At 40.3% G+C, this 20,873-nt stretch overlaps 1 protein-coding gene across 3 annotated transcripts in view; it reads right to left on the reverse strand.

Moving 5' to 3' along the window:
- Positions 1-2,176: 2,176 nt before the first annotated feature.
- CDK6 (cyclin dependent kinase 6) overlaps positions 2,177-20,873 on the reverse strand; it is a 598,055-nt gene continuing 579,358 nt past the window's right edge. For 2 of the 3 annotated variants that reach the window (XM_078664405.1, XM_078664406.1), the window contains exon 8: positions 2,177-3,957. In XM_078664405.1, the coding sequence (XP_078520531.1) occupies positions 3,778-3,957 (180 nt within the window). In that variant the 3' untranslated portion in view covers positions 2,177-3,777. The remainder of the gene's footprint in view (positions 3,958-20,873) is intronic. The other variant, XM_078664407.1, reaches the window with a different exon arrangement.

Here is a 20,873-nt window from a genome sequence, read left to right on the forward strand (position 1 = left end):
AAACGATAACATGAAGTTTGTGGTAAGCATATTTATTTCCCAAAAATGAAAAGCTCATATTTGAGGGGAAGGCTAACATATTTTAAGAGAATGCAAGGTGATGTTTGAGGGAAAAATATTTAACAATTCTGGCTAGTTGGGGGCAAGATAAGTATAGTTTAAGAAACTGTCTCGCTGAAGTTTATTGTTTACAAAACATAAAATGTATTTATTTAACAACCTAATATGCCAATTTGTTATAAAAATACATGGTGGTGTTTGTAGCAAAAACGATTTCAAAACCCAGTTATATTTAAATCTGATGTTTGAGAGATAATTAATCCTAAATTCAGGGCATGTACTGATAATATTATGGCATACTTACTTTGGTGCCGAACCAGAGGCACTCGCTGTAAGTTTTTTTTTATAGCTGGACGAGGCATTTTGTGATTTAAATTAATATAACATTAGTATCATAATGATGCAATCTGAGGCTTGGGCCTGGATTACTCGTGTAACATGAAGAGTGTATACATCTACTGTCAATCTGAAAGGCTGTTCTGAACTAAGAAGTGTGTCAGCTTTCTGAGCCTGTGAAATCTGTCTAGTCTGTGAAATATGCAATTTTCTATCCTGACCTTTCAAACAGATGCTCACAGACTATCTGAGTGAGCATCTACTTAAAGGGCAGGGTGGGAACATGGCAGTAATGGAAGGTAAATGTGAAAAAGATTTGGTATATATCTTCAAAAAGCAGGACATATCTAATGGCCACTCTTGATTATTTGAACTGGTTTATAAATGAATGGCTTCCTAAAGAAATGCCTTGATAATTCTACTATTTGCACCCATCCTAGCGGGTGATCTCCAAACACCCCTAAACAGGATTAGATTTCCTGGCAACCATGAGTATTGCAACATTTAAAGAGTAACACTTTGGAAAAGTTTGTTATGAGAAATAATGACCCCCTTTACTGGACCACTGTACTATAAAATCACCAAACGAAATAAAGTTTAAAAAATATTTATGTGAAAGAAGCCCCAGAAGAAGGGGAAAGGGGATGACAAGACATGTTGCTTCCATCACTTGCCCCAATGCACTTCAGGGCACGTATTTAGACCCCAGAATTTGCTCACCAGTTACCACTGACTATGGACCGTATCTGAACCTCTTCATGCATGCCATTGATGATGATTTGCAAGGTACACAAATCATTCTTTAAAGTCACTGAACATTGTTAGAAGCACACTAGGCCACACAGCTTCCTACAACAATTAGTGTCCAACCAAAACTTCAGAGTGTCAAGTGAGTAACAGTGTGAAAACATAGGTAATAACCTACCTATGTGAGACCAATTTAGCATTATTTACTGCAATGTTTCACACTGCAACCTCAAGTGATTATATAATACTCTAATCAGTGTATTTTTCTCATCATCGGACGAATGGAGATGCCATTTGTGATGGTTTACTTTCATCTCTCATAATGTCTCTAGACTACAGCCAAGCACAGCTTGCTATCACTGTGTTGCCATTTTTTATCACATCTGTTTCCCTTTTTTCAGTCTTCCTTTACAGGGGGTCACTTCTTTGGTTGCTAATATATATATACACCCCATTGGAACGATTGGACTCTCGTTATACTCTCGCACGTGGGTGGTTCTTCTTCTTTATCGCCCTAGGCTGCTATATCTAGTTTATTTATGCAATGAGTTTCATATTTCTGGCCAGTTGTTGTGAAGATTGTTGTGAGCCCCTTGCCATGTGCATAGTTCTACTGATTCTGTTCTGAGTAGATGGCTGGTTGCCACCGACGTACAAAAACAGACAGCGCCCTGATGAAGGTTGTTGACATCGAATTGTAACTTCCAAAACACGCGTCGGCAGACTTATGTCCGTTCATTTCAATAAACATTATAGTAGCATTATCATTACTGCATTATAACTGTTATTACAATAAGTAATGCTTTTTAGAACCTCATGATTTTTTCTGTTGTGGATGTTTGTTATGTGAACATTCTTCTGTAATTTTCATGGTGTGCTGTTTAACTGCTTTGTAGTCGGTCATTTATCTTCTTGTGTTTTATTTGTACCTATATTTAATGTGTGGTGCTCACTAACTGTATGTATATATATATATATATATATATATATATATATATATATATATATATATTGATGAAATCTCTCAATCATATATGCTATTGATTTTTTTTTTAAAAAGAAGAAAAAATGTTCACCAAATTGATTTAGCTATTCAGGTATCCTCTGTGTATTTTGTAAACCATTTTCAAGCTGTAGTAAGAGGCACATCATTTTTTGGTTTGGTTCATGTGTACAGGTCTAACGTATTCTGATTGTTCAGCAGTATATTCAAATATGCCATTAAGATCTACTCAATGGCACCAACACATTGCAAGGGGCACAGTCTTTTTTGTTTGCATACTTACAGCTCGTTATCTATTCTGACATGGCACAATTAAATGGAATGAACAAAAAAGGTATAAAGAGTTCAGTGAAAAGTTCTACTGTAAAATATCCAACTCTGAACTGTACAGATGGGGCTCACATTTTAGCATATGTTTCTCCTCCACAGCTAGCTCGTACATGGAATGCTTGAAACGGAAATGTAGAAGCACAAGAACTCACTACCCCAGGGTACTTGTTGGCTCCTGTGAAGGGCTGGTATTCTCCCATTAGGAGTACTGCACCCCTGCTGGGAAGTGCTGGTCCTCTCCCCTTCAAACTGAAGAGGCGCAGACACTCAAAACCTGAATGTATGTGTCCCTTTAAAGTACTGCCAACAAAGGAAACAAAATAGCAACTACAAGAAGTAGACCATTGCATTTCATATATGACCGGAGTGTGTTGTTCTGGTAAAATCATACAACGTAATCCCATGTTCCAAAGCACCTCCCAAAGATATCACTACATGTCGCCTTACAGAGGCATGTACAGTACATTCATACTGGTAATTCAATTAGTCAGCATTGTAATAAAAATAGCTGTTATTTAGCATATATTTTGTCCCAGGTACATTAATAAACTTTATACCAACAAATATATTTCTTATCAAAATTACACTGATGGTTTTTGCTATATCCACCTGAAATGTCAATTTATCCACTCAGAGTTTGAGTGGATAGATATTGCAGTAGTGGACAATATATCAATTGCTTCCTCTTCAATGAATGGATGTTATCATCCTGTAATAATTTTTGTATGGTTTTGCAGGTTAAACTGCAAACACAATGAACCATCCATGAACAGAATATCTCTGCTACAGATTGAGGCGAAGCATATTTAGCTTAAGCCATCCTACCTGTTACCGACACAAGCAAAATATTGAGTGTTACAACAAGTAATCAATGAATACATTATTTGTTATCTGACTATGAGATAGCGTTGTTTGAAAGTTCATATTGAGGCTGTCTTTTAAACAGTACTGCTCCACACCACAGGCAAACAATACAATTCCAGATCAATGCACCCAGTTGGGCTCCAGCAGCTATTGTACCTTTTTGGTGGTATAAAGAAATGTAATCATATTTTTCCTTACTGGCAGTATTTGAGGTTCTGAGAGGAAATGGCAGCATACATGGTCAGCAGCTTCGCTTCAGCTGGAAACTTCCAGATACTTAAAAATAATCTAACAAAAACAGAGATCAAGCTGGTTTTCCATTGATTTCATGAAAGTAAACAGGGTTTTCTTGGTCCAAGCGGCAGAAGCTTGTAGAAGAGTCGTTCAGTGACCAAAAACTGATGTCCTTAAGTGGTCTGTGAATTATATCCACATTGTCATTTTGTTGTCCCGGAATCAAAGTCTCCATGACCTGAGGTTTGAGTCTCTGATGAATCCTGCTGGCCTGGTAGGTGTAATTCCAAATTTTCTTTGCATTTTTGCAGATCACCAAAGTAGGTGTGGGACAAAGCACAATAAGCTGATATTCGTTTGGATGGATTGAATGTCAGACATTTCTGTAATAAAAATGAAACAGTTTCACTCTGCCTTACAACAGGACACCGATAATGCAAAAGACAATTATTTGTGGCAACATAACTTAAAGAGCCTTAAAAGAAGCTATATTTAAAGTGATCTGCCAATGCAAGTCGTCAACATCATTAGGAATTTAGTAAAAAGTCAAATTGTTTCAACATTGCTATTTTTGCTTCATTGCTCATTCCCTGCACATTTACAAAATATGCTGCAGCACTATCAATCTTGTTACTAAGCACTCAATTTTGTGCTTTATTTTCTATTTTTCAAAGAAATCCAAATATTTTTTCATTTCTAGTTATTTTTAATTAACAAAATACACTGTTTTACTTTATTTACACTCTGAATTTGTGTACTTTTGGTATGACCTCACTGCGCCTCTCAGTGAAAATGACAAATACATCATTCTAAACCCCTGCGACTTAAGATCCTATTCAGCTCATTAGGCACTAAACAGGACTTCCTTGATTACAGCATGAGTTAACTTATCTCTTCTTGTAACCAGATTTGTCTAAGCAATTTCAAACTCCACTGGGAAAAGAGCACCACACATTCGTCTTCAAATACTTCCCACCTGTCAACAACTTGCTTTAACATTGCACCTCCTCCTCCGCAACAATTAGGGTTCCTACTTGGATCGGACTTTTATAAAGTAAAAAAAAAACCTGATACAACTCTCAAATCCTTTTGAAATGGATTTTACCATTTGCTCATTCCTTTAAAATATATATATATATATTTTTTATACCTCAAAATATTTACCTCAACACTCTGTCTACGTGTTAAACTAGAAGTTGGAATGATAAACCCAAGAGACTTTAAACACATCAACAAAAAAGCCCTAGACTCCTTGGTCCACTAGATCAAACTACCAGAGTACTGCGCTGACTCTCCAAAATGGCAGAACAATATGATGATACAATCTCCACCATCATGAAAAAACGACCTCCTCCCACCTCTAAACTGAAAAATTCCAAGAAAACCTCAAACTGGTACAATGACAAGCTATCAAGATGCAAAGAAAAACATAATAACTTCTGCTAGGAGATAAAGAAAATCCCTTACTTCTGCGAACATTTTTAAACATAAATTGCCAGGAAGTCTTAAAACTATGTGCAGTGCCAAATCCTCCTTCATGATATCAAGGTTTACAGCACTAAATTGCTCCAGAGAACCTAACTAGATTGAACAATCTACAAAGCCCACAACACCCCCCTCTAGGACTCTACATGTATTAACACAACCTCCCAATGTATCAACAAAATCATAACAGTTAGGGAGGGTGCAAACAAACACACACCTGTAGACACAGAGAAGAAGTTGACTACTTTCAGTAAAGTATTTTCTGGTAGAGACTCTATAAATATAAATGTGGTGTACTTGTATAGCGCACGAATCGACCCCAGCTAGGGTATCTCGGCGCTTGTATGAATACCGCTGTGGAACCCTTCCTGGCTTTTCCCTGTGAAGTGCCCACTCCTGGGCACCCCCAAGGTGAAGCCAGGCAGCCCTGGCGTTGTTGGGGCCGTTGTGGAGATTAAGCAAGCTATTGCCCAGAGTTGCAGAGTGGGACCCATGATTAGAATAGGCACCGAGGCGAGAATTATCAGGTCCGAGAAAATTGAGCCCAAGACCCGCCGAGGCGGGAATTGAACCCTGGTCCCGGGCTAGACCTCTGCATCAGGGTCTGCCGCTCTAACCATTGAGCCACACTTCTCCACTATCTAACTGCAGATTCTTTACCTTAGAATATTCTGCAGCCATCAGACTGGAACTGCAAAATCTTGAGCCATACCGATGTTCACCAGTAGGTGGTGCCAACGGTCAACATTGTCCACATCAGATCTGACATGTGCGATGCCTACATATGCACACCACAGTGTGCTGTTAGTTTTTTTTTCCATGCCCAGACGCAGTGCCACGTCAGAATGGTTGTGACCAGTGTGCTGAACTGAAGAAGGACCTTCCAGAGGAAGGAGTCCAGTTGGCAAAGCATGGAGGAAGGGAGGGTTGGTAAGGAATATGCAATTAGATAGAGTTTCTACCAGAAGAGGTGTTACCGAAGGTAAGTAAGCTATTCTTTGGTAAAAGACTTCTAACTGCATATTCAATACCTTAGAATCGATAACACAGCAATAATCTCCCCGGAGGAATGACCGCAAACTGGCTTAAACCAAAAATGCCTCTAAGAGAGAGCAGGCAAAATGGCCATCTCAATGGACCTGAGTGTCCAGACAATAGTGCTTTGTGAACGTATAGAGCAATGCCCACATAGCGGATTTGCAGATGTCAAGGACAGGCACTCCGCATGCCAACGCAGTTGTCACAGACTTAGCTGTGGTAGAGGGAGCAGTCAAGCCTACCAGAGGCTGCTTTGTCCTTCTTTTCTCCAGTTAATCCAATGAAAAGCTGATCGTTCATTCGGTGGTCCTTGGTATGCTCAATATACAAACCTATGAAAAATGCATATAACCTAAGAACTAGTGAAATTCACCCGTTATATTTTAGTACACTAACCATACATGTATTGTACTTTTGAGCCAAACAAAGATTCTCAGATGATCCATATCTGACATTCATTTTTCCAGCTTTGGTTTCTGTGCAAGGGTGAGCACATCTACCATTTGATCAACCAATTCCTGGTTTCTGGCAATGTTCTTTTTGCTGAAAAAGTGGCACTGTGCCAAGAAATACAATCTTGATCCAACAGATACATAAATGTATTGCCCTATTACTCTATTATCAGCCATTTCAAAAGTAATGGAAAGATATCTGGCAAGGTGGCTGTTATAGCACTTTCAGAACCAGAGTTCCAAGAGGTAACATAGGCACCTTTTTTCCCCTGGCACAGTACAAAGTCTGCTAAGCTAATGGTTCTTAGTAAAACTTATCAGCAAGGATGAAGGTGAACAGGCAGTGTCTGCTGTTGCTCAATGTCTCTACCCCTACTGATATGGACTAACATGAAATCCTAACAGACTGTCTCCATTTAATTGGTTTGACATGGTTTTGATAGTTCTTAACAATTAGAACCAAAGTGTTTGCTACACTTCCTACCCTCTGCTGTCAAACGAAGCAGTGGAGTGAATGCCTCAGGGTTCTGTCTTTTTCTCCTTTCTCTTTAACTACTATGTTCAACTATTATGAAAGCTATTGATGTCTTTGATTTTCAGAGCTATTTCTATGCTTATGATACATATCTTATCCACTGTTTGATAAAAGTTTCAACCAGTACCACAAGGTCACTTTTTAACTTGGCTGGAGGCCGTTCAATGTAAATGTTCAATGTAGATGTCCACCTGTCACCTAAAACTGAATGGAGACAAAACAGAGATCTTTGTGCTAGGAATAATCACTCCGGATGGGCAGCTGTCCTTTGGCCACCAACAGCTGGGCTCTCTGCCAGGTCCAGTACCATCTGTCTGAAACCTTCCAGTTAAATTTGAGGCAGGCCTTGTCTTTGACACCCAGATCCAGAAGGTATTGGCAGAAGGGTTTCTGCAACTCAGACCTCTGTTGAAAACATTCCTCTTCCAGTCCTCATTAAACCATTCCTCTAGTGTGGGAGCCTGTGTTCTTGTCTCTGGCCTTGGGCATTGGGATCATACCTTTGCGGCACATCAAGCACTTCAGTGGTTTTCAGTTAAGGAACAGTTACATTTTAAGAATCTTTGGACATTACTTAGATGGTGCAGTTTAATTTCTGCCCATTAGAGGACATTACATCTGCCATCCTGAGAGACAGAGGACTGGAATATTTAGAGAGCACCAGTGGTTCAGTTTAGATTTCTGTGTGTTCACAGAAGCCGCTGCCATGATAGCTCCTGCAAAGGCACTAAAAGTTTGGTGCATGGCTACTGTTTCTTTTGGCAGCTGTATACCAAACTTATTTGTTTTTTAAACTTCCATAGTGGGAGTTTGTATTTGAAAATCAAATAAATATTGGCCCTGATGCCCTTGGGGTTTTCTCTAAGGATTTGGGAGGTTCATTACTTTTGGGTTATCATCAGTTCATGACCACCAGGCATTCCCTGGTGGTGAGAGACAGAAAAAATAGGACTGCACACACACTGCTCTAAATAGAGCAGGCAATCGGATGTCCTTACTCCATTGGTCAGTACTCTGTTGTCCCCTTGGAGTAAGTTTTCTGACAGCAGATCCAGTGGGAGTACTGCCGTTGGAACAGTGATTGTCCGCCAACTTTGAATGGAGTTAGCGGACTGAAGTTGTGGGAAGCAGGTTACTATGGCACTTTTAATGAGTACCCTGTCTGCCAAACTCTAAATCAGGCCCTCTGTCTGATTCAAGCAGGATAGAACAGTGAACCGTCGCACTCGTGCTTGTTTTTGTTGTAAAATGTTAATTTTCAATGTAGTTAGGTGCTAAATGAGTTCCTCCTTCTGAACCTTGGAGGCTTAATGTACATATGATAGCGCCATTCCTGTCGGGAATGACATCCTCAGTTGCACACTGCACAATAAATTTCCTTTATACTTCGTACTTTCAAGTGGAGAGTTTATTAAATCATTCAATTATTTTTTTCAATCATTGTTTTTCAAAATGTCATTTGTTCAAATATCCAAATTATAATTGGCCCAATGCATTTCGGGCATTATGCCCTTCGTCAGCGGGGTTAATTCACTGTCAAAGAAAATAAGCACAACTGTCATATATTCATTGATGCACTTCGTTAGCTTTCAAACTGAGATATTATTGCAAAAAACTTTTTGTGTCCATATTTTCACAAACATTTTGAATTTGTGTTACATGAGGCTTCATGGCACGTAAATATACTAAAACATTAACGACATTTTGTGAAATCGAAAAACAAACTGATAATGTACACAATTGTTTCTTCGTTCGTAGAACGCATCGTATTTCATCATTAATTAAGCAAAAATCATACCTCCCAAGACTGTCCACTTTTAGAGCACTTTATACTGTCCTTTTGGATAGGAACTCAAATTCAACCTGAAAAAGCGTATATTGGATTCTTAGAATAATACATTCAATGTGCGTGCCATATTGAATTTTCCGATATGGTGATTACAAACATACCTGATTTTTAAAAATAAAGGCTGAGTCAGGTCAAAACGTTTGCGGAGTTATTCGGGTTCACAGACCGCACATGGACACAAAAAGTTTTTTGCAATAATATCTCACTTTGAAAGCTAACGAAGTGCATCAATGAATATATGACAGTTGTACTTATTTTCTTTGACAGTGAATTAACGCCCCTGACGAAGGGCATAATGCCCGAAATGCATTGGGCCAATTATAATTTGGATATTTGAACAAATTAAATTTTGAAAAACAATGATGGAAAGAAATAATTGAATGATTTAATAAACTTTCCACTTGAAAGTACGAAGTATAAAGGACATTTATTGTGCAGTGTGCAACTGAGGACGTCATTCCCGACAGGAATGGCGCTACCTCTGTCTGATTCACCAGCCCATCAACTCAGTTCGGTCCAGCCTTCATTTCAAAGCCGATATCCCCTATGTTCCAACTAGAGCGCTTACACCAGAAAGTGAACTTATACTGACTGTACCCAGTTTTAGCTGGAGTAGATCTGGAGACCATTCTCAATTTTTAATTGATTCAAAATAAGTTTCAAGATAGACGTATTTTGCTGGTGCTGTCTCCATGAACCCAGGCTAGCTTCATGGCCTAGGGCAATAAACTCATGGTAAACTTCAGGGTCAGGGAGTACGAACAAACTGCACCCTTCATGTGCCTGTGTTGGACTTTTCATGGGCTTGCTGACAAGGAATCAGGTCCGCTGACCCCACAAAAGATCAAACAAGGGTGCAAAAGTCAGTGAGGATTCCATGAACCCTTAAAACACTTTAAAAATGAAAAGAAAAAGCCTGCCCAAAGGCTAGGCTCTGAGACCAACCCCAATGTGCAGGGAATGGGGTGGCTGCCTACAGTGGTTTGGGCACATATCTATCTAAAGGCCAGGCCCTGCAGCTAACTGATGCTGTGCACAGCCAGAGGCTATGTTCAGCACATTTGGCCTCCCATGAATTTCGGGTTGGTCACAGTGAAAAGCCATGCGCAGTGGTCGTTGGCAACCTGCAGTGGACTGGATGCTGGGCTTAGCCAAAGGTCAAGCCCTGCAGCCAATCTCCACTGCGCACTGCCCTGCAGCTAATCCATTCTGTGCACAGCTAAAGGCAGGCTCGTTGCAGACAATAGTTAGATGTGGTCTATGAAAAATGCATATAACCTAAGAACTAGTGAAATTCACCCGTTATATTTTGGTACACTAACCATACATGTATTGCACTGCTTACGACATATGTACGTTAGAGTCTGATAGCCAGAGCTAACCCTAAATTCACTTTAACCTTTATTTTTTCAGTGTACAAATGTTTGTTTTCCAGGAAATTCAGTCCTCTATGAATACAATTTCAGTTCTACTGGTAGACAGATTCAAGGTACCATGAATCCTGAAACGCAGAAAATTGATTGTTCCGCTCTTTTTTGATTTGTGCAGCTTCTTCCTACATATGTCCTTGAGAATCACTTTCTCATAATCAAGGTATTTTAGATTCCTGCTTTCAAAACTTCATTCGACTGAAAAGATGAAAAGAGACTGTTAGCTCACCTCTGATCTGCCTAGCTCCTTCCTGTGGACTGGACATATTGAGCGCTTTATACAGGAGACAGTCTCCAGAGATTTTCACCTCCAAACCCCATCCATTTTCTCTTTTGGCTATATTCAAAAAGCAGAACTTTGTCTCTTTCCTTTTTTTCCCACTTAATGGTTCTCCAAGTTTTTTCTGAAGGACGTCTCTACCCCCTCTATGGTCAAGCTCCGCCCTTCTTTCTAGCAATGTTTGCTGGCATTTTCATGGCAGGGTCTGGACCCTGTCATCATGGCTGTGGTGCAGAGTCTGTGAAGGAACCTGGTAAGTAAAATCTTTCTATCCTATGTGAGAGTACCTTAATCCCTGCCATGGGAGCTGGCAATAATGGGTCCACTGAAGGTGGCATGCCCTGACAGTGTGTGGAAACTGTTGTGTTATCCCTTGAATGGATGTTCTTTGTTAAGGGAAGTCAGGGAATGTTATTGGGTCGCTAAAGATGAGAGCTGCCCTGCCTCCAACATTGTGATGGAGTACAGTGCCAGTGTTTAGCTGCAAAAACCTTTTACCTTCACACAGGAATTAGACTCAACTTTACCACAGCATACTATTAGTTGTAGCAATATCATAAAGGTTATTACAATAGGTCATCCATTTTGCAAAATGGACTAACAAATATTGGGTATGTGAAGTGAAATATCAGTGTGGGCTATGTCACAAAACAAAAAAAAAGTATCAAAGTTTGCTGGAATAAGCAAGACAGTAATATCTGTGCAAATAAGTATTAATCAAACTTGAAGAAACAATTTATAAAATGTTCCTACCGCTTGAAACCAATTAATTTCCAGATCCTGCAGGTATTAAATCAACTACCCAAGGAGAGAGGCAATATAAATAATCTATTATCATAATGTGGATCAAGTTGGATTGGTATATTAAATGCTACAACCATGCGAGTTGAATGATGTTCAAGAAATTTCATGCTTTCTTTAAAACAAGAATTGATACATTCTTCTGAAATTTCAGAACAAATCTTTTGAAAATAATCTGTTGTACTACTAAAGATACTGCTGGAAGACTTGAATCGGGGAGGGACATTATGTTATTGGAATTGTATCTGAATGTCCTAATTGAGGTTGAGGTTTTATATACATTTATTAACAATGGCATTTGTATCAAACAGATCAATGCAGTACCCAATAGATGAGTAATGTCATCATAACTTACATAATATATGAACCGTCATTTCTAAAGACTATTAAACAGACTGTGATAGTTGAGATGAAAAATAATGACCAATTGTAATCTCATTTTCATTGTATTGTTACTTACTTTAGGCTTACCTTGGAAAGTAGATGGTTACATTTGACACCTGGACAAATGATAGCATGTCACAAAATGCACAGAAATAAATGCACTGCAAGTTGTTGGACAATTAACTTACAAAAACAATCATCACTGAATAAACCTTTAAACATACATGTCAACTTATTTGATATAATCAATATATGCAATTAAAGAATTAACATTGAAAATAAAAAAATAAAATCTTAAACTCCATCGAGTAAATATCTCATGAATTGAGTACAGTTTATAATCGCAGTTCCATTTCTAACAAATTATTGTTAGTTTTATAATAGGTGATTGAGGAGCTTTCAAATTAGCACTGAAAAAATGATTAATAATAGCTGAAATAAATGAAACTATTATATATTAGTAGCTGTTTAACATGGATAACTGAAATAGGAAATAGTAACACTGGATTAATAGTTATCTTGAGCTTTCACTCTTATTATCTTGACTTTTATATGATCAGTACCATGAAGTTGCAAAGACAGGCTAAGCTTTAAAGATGGTGTGAAAGCAGTGCCATCCCAGACAAAAATGTTAATGCCTTTCTTTTGAATGCATCATATTTCTGATGGGTTGGCCTATAGGTGGTGGGGCAGGAAGTATTGAGGCTCACGCCCTAGTATATTTACAACTGATGCCTCTCCTATGAAGAGAGCCATGTTCAGTACTGCCTATCAATAACTGGGCTTTATCTAAAAGTAACGCTGTAATTAAAACATTTTACTGTTCTATTATTAAAAGATTTTTCTTGATTATTAATTGATGCAATACACCAACCTAGTGTCTTAAGTGAATACACCTCGCAGCTTTGAAAATATTTGGATAGTTATAAATATTATGAATAACATTATCATGTTATCCAAATCACAGGCATACCCACATTCTTCTACTATATAGCAGTGAACATGTTTCAACAAACCAAAGTCATTATATCTTTTATTTTTCAGTATAGTCACAATTAATGTCATTCAGTATCTTCCTTCCACACATGAATAACTTCTGGAATAACCACTGGAAAGGTCATCTTGTTGACCATTACCTCTGTCTTTCAGCTGATGTAAAATTATTTAGCCTTCTTCAGGAGGGATAATTAAGGCATATTAAAAAATATTTTTGCTCCATTCCAAATAGGTGTTCACCTAATATAGAATGGAGTTTCTGTAAAGACTACACATTTTATTTTAGAATATATTCTTGGGTGTTGTCCATAAATCAGTCCTTCCTGTGATGAATTTCCAACCCAAGGAACATATCCTACATTTAGTGTTATAGCATTAGTCTAGGCTTATAAATTGTATTATCTTTCTTTTATATGTGAAGGCTTCCTGCTAGTCTGTGATTTATCATCTTCACTCTAACACGCTCTTCAATTCCATGACATGCCTCTCACATTAGCACGTTAATTCCATAAGGTGTAAGTGCATCTATTTTACTCTAAAGGGCAAATATGTACACACACACACACATTCATTCACAGAACAAAATCAAAGGCTAAAGTGATGTTATTTTAGGTGTTGAAATAAAATAAAAGCTAAAGTTCAAAAACAAACAAAATCTTAAATTTCTCAGTTATAGTTTACTGAGCTAACTATAACTTGCACTGCTGCCATGCACTGCTTAAGATCTCAGTATTACATTACTCATGACATGTAAATAACACAGTATAAGGCTCAACAGGTAGCTTTTAACAAGCAGAGTCATACTTGCCACCAGGGCTTGCACTATTTCCATGCTAGAGACCCAGGCGTGTACACTCAGTAACTCTATGCTGCAGATAACTACGGTGTTATCAGTGATGTCATCAATGATGTCATTTAACATGTCATGATTGAAGCAATATGTGAGGTCATAAGCAGTGCGTGACGGGCGGGCAAATTATAGTTAGCTCAGTAAATTATAGCTAGTGAATTTCAGTGTTTTTTAGTTTTGGTTCACAACCATAACTGCATTGTCTCTGTGTTTTTCAGTGAATTTCCGAGTTTTTTTTCAACGTATGATAAGATGAAATTACCAAACCTATGAATAAAGTCAATTCCACCTTTGATTTTGTCATATGCATATGTCTCTGTTGATGCCCCTGCATCTATTGATCAGACAAATCCACTGTTGATGGTCAAACAGAAATTATCATGTCAAATGATAGGAAGGCAAATTGCTACAAAGGTATGTGGATGTGGGACGTGTTCTTAGGCAACTGAGACTTATTACTATACCTACAATGTGCAATCCTAATCCTCGACTATTAGTGGAGAACTCAAACAAATGTTATTTTGGTATGATCAAGATTCTAATCAAATAGGTGTGGGAGGAACATGGATAGCTATTAAAAGAGATCAGTACATGAATCCTCGATTAGACCATAACAACTGCCCTGAAAACAATGGAGGAACGTCTTGGTAATTTAAAAAAAGAAATAATAATGAGCAAACAATGAAAATTTGAATCAGGACATATGTGACACTTGCAAAACAATTTGCCAAAAGACGGGCTTCAAGTACTCAAGACATTACAATCAATGGAAAAAAGGGTGGATGATCTTTATATGGACTAAAGCTTTGAAGGGGACTCTATCGATTTGTAAAGATCCAGTAAAGGCAGGAAGATTACTTTTTTAGAGGAATACAAACTACTTTGAACATAAAAAATTACCCAAACAAAGGCAACAGAGAAAAGGTCGAGGAATAAAAACCAAAAATACAAATATTGGAGATGGAGAAAAAAGCAATGCAAGCGCCATGCAAACACAGAGGCGTGGACAGAAGAAACAATATTGGTTATGAAGAACTAACTCACGGTAATTAATCTTTTTTCCAGAACACTCAATAAGACTGAGACAGATGTACTAGGCTTGGGTTTATCTTTTTGCCCAAATAAACCCCTGAATTTCGTGGACACTGAAATTGATCTTTTTAAGTTCACACAGAAACTTAAGTTATGCAAAGTCCATGTAATGCATAAGAGTAAAGCTGAATCTGTAATGTTGCCTTTTATTGATGAAATCAATTTACTTATTAGATATTCATATGTTAAATACCCTATACAACCTATTGTAATACAGCGTACCTAAATACCCCACAACTTTTACTAGATACCACACACCTCGCTTCTATACACATTTATATAAAAATACAAATAAGATAAATCCCAGAAGCAAATCAAATGAGAAAAGAAAGGAACCAGAGAAAAGTAACATCATAAACGTATACAAAGATATTCACTACTCAATGGACTACATCACCGTAGACCCATCACACCAAATTATTTCCTTGTACTTTCCAATTCTGTTAAGATTCCAGATTCCCCCATCTTCCACCTTAACAGCACTTTTTGAAAAGTTTGACAATTCTCTGGGGTCCCATGAATTTAAACTCGCATTTCAAGGACAGTAGGTTTTTTATCAACACCAAATCCCCCATAGACACATCCAGATCTTTCACACCCTTACAAATGTCAAACGTCAGCTTATTCTTTTCCACACACAAACTTTCTTTTCCACCACCATCTTTAAACAACTCCCAAGACACGTTTATTTTTTCCCCAGTACAGCCAACCTGGGGAAAAAACTGTATTTGCCTTCCTCACCCTGAATAATTCAAAAGGGACCTCACTTGTGGTGGCATGTTGCAAAAACCTATAGGCAAATAAAAACGTCTTCAACCCTTCCTTTCAACATCTTCCTGAATTTGCCTCCAGTTGAATACATTCTTTAATTGCCCTATTACATTTCTATTGAATTTCTCAATTGTACCATTCCCTTCAGCATGGTACAGTGAATACTTCCTGTGCTTCATACCTTTCCTTTCTAAAAATTCCTCCATGTCCACCGATACAAACTCAGGGTCATTATCAGTCAGAATAGCATTAGGTAAACCTTTGCGGTTGAAAATCTCAATCAGAAATTCAGTAGTAGTAGTAATAACTTTATTCGACTAATTAATGATACTTCACATTTCAATATACACAATACTCTTCCTTAAACATACATCATACAATGATAAAAAATAAACATCATAAAAAGATCACAATTTTATAAAATAAGCATAGTATATAAACATATAATCATCAGCAATGAAAGAAAACACAATCCCAATAGAACCTGGCTGCCAAATTGGCACTGATTTATCCAGTTTCTCGTATATCCATTCTCTTAGATAAATACATCCCTGGGATTAAGAACATGTCACAAGGACTTTAATCTCTCCAAAAAATATATTATGTTTAACTCAGGTTATAATATTGTTTCTAGAAAAGCTACTCCTGGGAGCACTCGTGTTGAGACCATATTACTTAGTAATGGTTAAGATCTTAATCCTATTGCGCCAGGCATAGAGCAAGTATCTTGTTAATGTAAACACTGGCCATTTTGTAGTGTTGGATCTTAGCACTCCCAGAGCTTCAACTGGTCGTGTGAAAGATAAAAGATGACATACCGGAATTATCCACTTTTCCTAACCTGTGCATAGATGGGACAAAAAAACTAAAATTATCTACAGATTCAGGGCTGAGACTACACATGAGACACAATGGAGTTACAGTAGCATGCTTCCATTTACTTCTGCTGAAGTTCAAGGGCAGAGTTCCATTCCTAAATTGTAAATAAAGTGAACCTCCACATGCATGTGCAATCTCATCCATACAGATTTAAAATCTAGGAACCTTTCAGTTAAAGAGACTGGTGCTATGGCATTAAAACAGAACTCCTGAATGAAATTCCAAAACTTTGCTTTTAAAAAGAGGTACCGCTTCTTTCGTCAGGGATTTGGGATCATCCCACAGGTCCATCAGCCCGCATGTAGACAGCCAATGCCTGACCTCCCTGAACCACGTCACTCGTCCAACTGAGTTATCAAGGATTTGTACATCAGCTATGGCTTCTTTAACTGGAATCTGAGTTTTACTGGTCCATACTCTAACCCAAAACACTCAAACCTTTAGTGCAGCGATGTGGGTGATACTCTTTAGCCCAAGATCTAGCCGAGCAAGCAGTAGTGGTGTATTTATTGGAAAGTTTAATAATGATCTCATACATTTATATTCCACCAGTTCTAAACTCTACATCCATTCCATGCCCCACAACTCAGCACCATAGAGAACAGCTCCCTGCTCTCTAACTCGATGTATTTTAATCGCAGGAGAAATGAGGTAGTAAACAGATCAATTGGGTTTCTTTAACAACTGCGGTGTGTACGTGCTGAAGGACAAAACTACTCTTTTGGATTTGGTCAGACCATTTCAAATTGCTAGTCAGTCTAACCACTAGATAATCAAAAACTTTGACTTGTTCGAGGATATTTGAGCCTAGCCTCAGCTTCCAGTTGAAAGATGTATGGGGGTTAAAATAACCAATACAAGAAGGGGCCCCCCGATACTGATATAGGGGAGAAAAAGCAAATCAAACACAGATAATGTCTACCCAGCAGGATCAATAAAGCTGGCTCACTAAGGGTTTACAACCATTACAACGCAACTTTTACCACGCAGTGCTGTTACAACGCAGGTTTTACTACGCATACCATTACAACGCATTACACTGGGGGGCGCTCTAGGATAGGGAATACGTTTAATTTACTACCCAACACCTTCCCTACTATCCACGGGGACTGGAGTTGGAATAGTAAATTAAACTATTCACTATCCAGCACCCCCAAGTGTAATGCGTTGTAATGGTATGCGTAGTAAAACCTGCGTTGTAACAGCATGCGTGGTAAAAGCATGAGTTGTAACGTCATACATTCCTCACTAAGAGTCCATTAGGATATATTAAGCAAAATTGAGCTCACCATATTCTAGGACCAAAGCACAGAATCAGCCATGCGGCAAATAATAGTGCGGCCAATACATTCCTCAGGAAGTTCAAAATGTTGTTCGTGTATGTGTTCGTTTATTGAATGATTGACTTTGAATGTATGAGTAGCTTGGTGATAGGGGCTAGTTTAGAGATTTTATGAAAGTTTATTGTGCTGCTAAACTCGGGGAGACTTTTCTTAAAGACTTTGCCCCTTTCTTTTCACCTCTCGCGGCCCCCGCTCCGCGGGAGCCGCTCGTCTGGAAGACCTTGGTGCTGTGTGTGGGGGAGAGCGCTGACCCAGGACGAGGCGCTTGTCCAGCAAGAGGCGCATCGCGGGACTGCGAGGACCAGACTGCAGTGCGGCGTATCATCAGCCGCAGCTGGTCCTCTTCCCGTCACGCCCAACGCCAGGATATAACACCCTCCACTGCTGATGGCCAATTGGTGCTGCTAAACTCGGGGAGACTTTTCTTAAAGACTTTGCCCCTTTCTTTTCACCTCTCGCGGCCCCGGCTCTGCGGGGGCCGCTCGTCTGGAAGACCTTGGTGCTGTGTGGGGGGAGAGCGCTGACCCAGGACGAGGCGCTTGTCCAGCAATAGGCGCATCGCGGGACTGCGAGGACCAGACTGCAGTGCGGCGTATCATCAGCCGCAGCTGGTCCTCTTCCCGTAACGGCCAACGCTATTTAAGCCCCTCCTATTCCGCGAACGCAGAACGCGCGCGGGCGATCACCGGGCTAAGCCCGGGCAAAGGGTGGGCCGTTTGAGGCCATTTGAGGCCGTTCGAGCACGGGCGAGACCGGACCGGGCCACCCGCCTTGGCTCTTCTCCTGCATCTTTTAACAAGATTTCTGGTTGTAGTGAAAGGACCAGGTCACCCAGAGAAACTAGGAGTAAAAGTGCCCTCGCCGGAAGAGCTCCTACTGGCACCTTGGACAACTACTTTGTTAAAGCAGGCGCCCTCCTGATTGACGAAATCACAGTTCTGGAACGACGCATTTCCCAGGAAATCGAGTGGGTAAGAAGATCTTCCATGGGAACTATAGCTCAAGCAAGGACTCCTGTTAAAGAACTTGATCATATGCCACTTGGCTCAGGGGTTACTGGGAACAGTGGGGTAGCGGCTATGTCAGACGTAGACATTTCGATTTCTTTTAACAATCTACCACACCCATCTACTCCACCTCAGAGCCTCACACAATCTAGCCCCCCCCTCATTGTTAACATTGAAAGTCCCAAAACTAGAGACACTCGCTTAAAACAGGGAGTTAGGGAAGGAGCAATACCGAAAAAGGAAAAGAGCGACCCAAAATCCTGGTAGCCGCAAGGCTAAAGCTCCCAAGCTTAATCCCTTACTGGAGGCTGACTCAGTAGAAATTGGTAAATCTGCACCCACACTACCTGAGAATGCTTTACCGACATCTATAGTGGATTCACCCTTGCAGGCAATGGAGCACGCAAACCTTAATTCTAGCCTGACCGAAGGAGGCGACATCTCCATTACTAAGATTGCTGCTCTTCTAAAGTCTCTCCTCAGCCCTTTAGAAGCCCGCCTAATAAAGATTGAGGCTAGGCTATCGATCATAGAAAAATCAATGGTCCAACTAGCAGATGCCCTCAAAGTTGAGAACAAGGCTGTCAGGGGCGGGGCGGAGCCTAAGAACACGAAGGGTACACTAGTTCCACCAGTGAAGGATGCTAGACAGCTGTCAAAAACCACCCAGCGCGAGTCGCTCATTGCCCACCATACAATTCCTCACCTAACTGAGGGAGTGCCCAAACCGACCCACCCGGGGTCTAACACCCTAGCCATTCCAAGAGCCCCAGTCACGACACAAAGATTTAGGCCCCTGAGTCTTCCCCTAGAGGCCGGACCTTATGTAGTCATATTGGCGGGCATACCGGAGCTAAAACCGGAATCCATCGAATCGGCCACCTCTCTTAAGAACAAGGTGGCCAATTGGCTTTCTTTAAATCGACCCCTCCCCCAAGGAATAGTGAGTGAGGTTCTCATGGCAAGAAGAGTCCCCTGGGTTGGCAACTCAAGGAAATCAATCAATGGGGACTGTGCCGTGATTAACTTTAGGGATCCCAGGACTGTATCCTACATTTGTGGCTGGCCACATCCTGACCAGGGGACTTCCATCCAATCCTTACCTCTTTCCTTCTTTTATCCACCTAGGACAAATCTGTTCGATGAGGAGGGATGGGAGACAGTGCCTAGGCGAGGTGGTTGGGGAGGTTGGGAGAGAGGAGATTCCTACCGTCACATAGACAGACAGCCTGCCCAGTTCAACACATATAACAGGTTTAGCTGCATGGATATGATCGATTGACACTCTCCGAAGCGGCGGGGGTGGGACAGGAGCGAACCAGGGGTGACCAGGATGGTAATTTTAGTCTATTAAACGACCCCACTGATCGAACCACAGGGATTCCAACTTGTGCTGAACAGCACAAAGATCAGGAAGGCCAACACCCGCTAATGGGGTTCTCGCCCATCCACAGGGAACTGCCAGGCACTAGAGGGGACGAGGCCGAAACCATAATACCCCCGCTTAGCCCTCAAGACAAGAGGATTCCCGCATTTCCCGCACTCAATGCAGGACCGCATCCTTTAAAGATACTTTCTTGGAATGTGGCCGGTATCGGAAACAAGCTTGAATGCCCGGACTGGAGTTCATTTGTGGGTAGCAAAGATATTTGCCTGTTCCAAGAAACCTGGGCTCGAGAGGAACACATCCGCCCAGGTTTTGCGGTATTTTCCATACTTGCGAGATGGGGCGGCAAGGGGAGGCCATCTGGGGGCCTTGCAATTTGGGTGGCTACACACCTAGGTTGTAAAGCAGCATCCCACCCCACAGATTCGGATGACATCCAATGTGTCATTCCGGAATGGACAAATTCCAGTAAATTGGCACTGGTAAATGTCTATTCCAGGCCGGTGAATGTAACCAGGGAATCGAGCACCATCGAGGAACTTTCCGCCCTCTTGGGCGATCTCCCACATGGAACTCCATTCCTGGTAGGAGGTGATTTAAACTCCCACTTCGAGCCTCTTCCAGGATTAGCAGATGGAATACCACTGGAGGAGGATGCATTGTGGTGAGTTCCCCCCACAGCGGCCCCCCTCCCCAGAGCTTGGACACCCCTTGCAGTAC

This window comes from Lissotriton helveticus, chromosome 10 (genome assembly GCF_964261635.1).
Source record: "Lissotriton helveticus chromosome 10, aLisHel1.1, whole genome shotgun sequence".
Taxonomy (NCBI): Eukaryota; Metazoa; Chordata; class Amphibia; order Caudata; family Salamandridae; genus Lissotriton; species Lissotriton helveticus.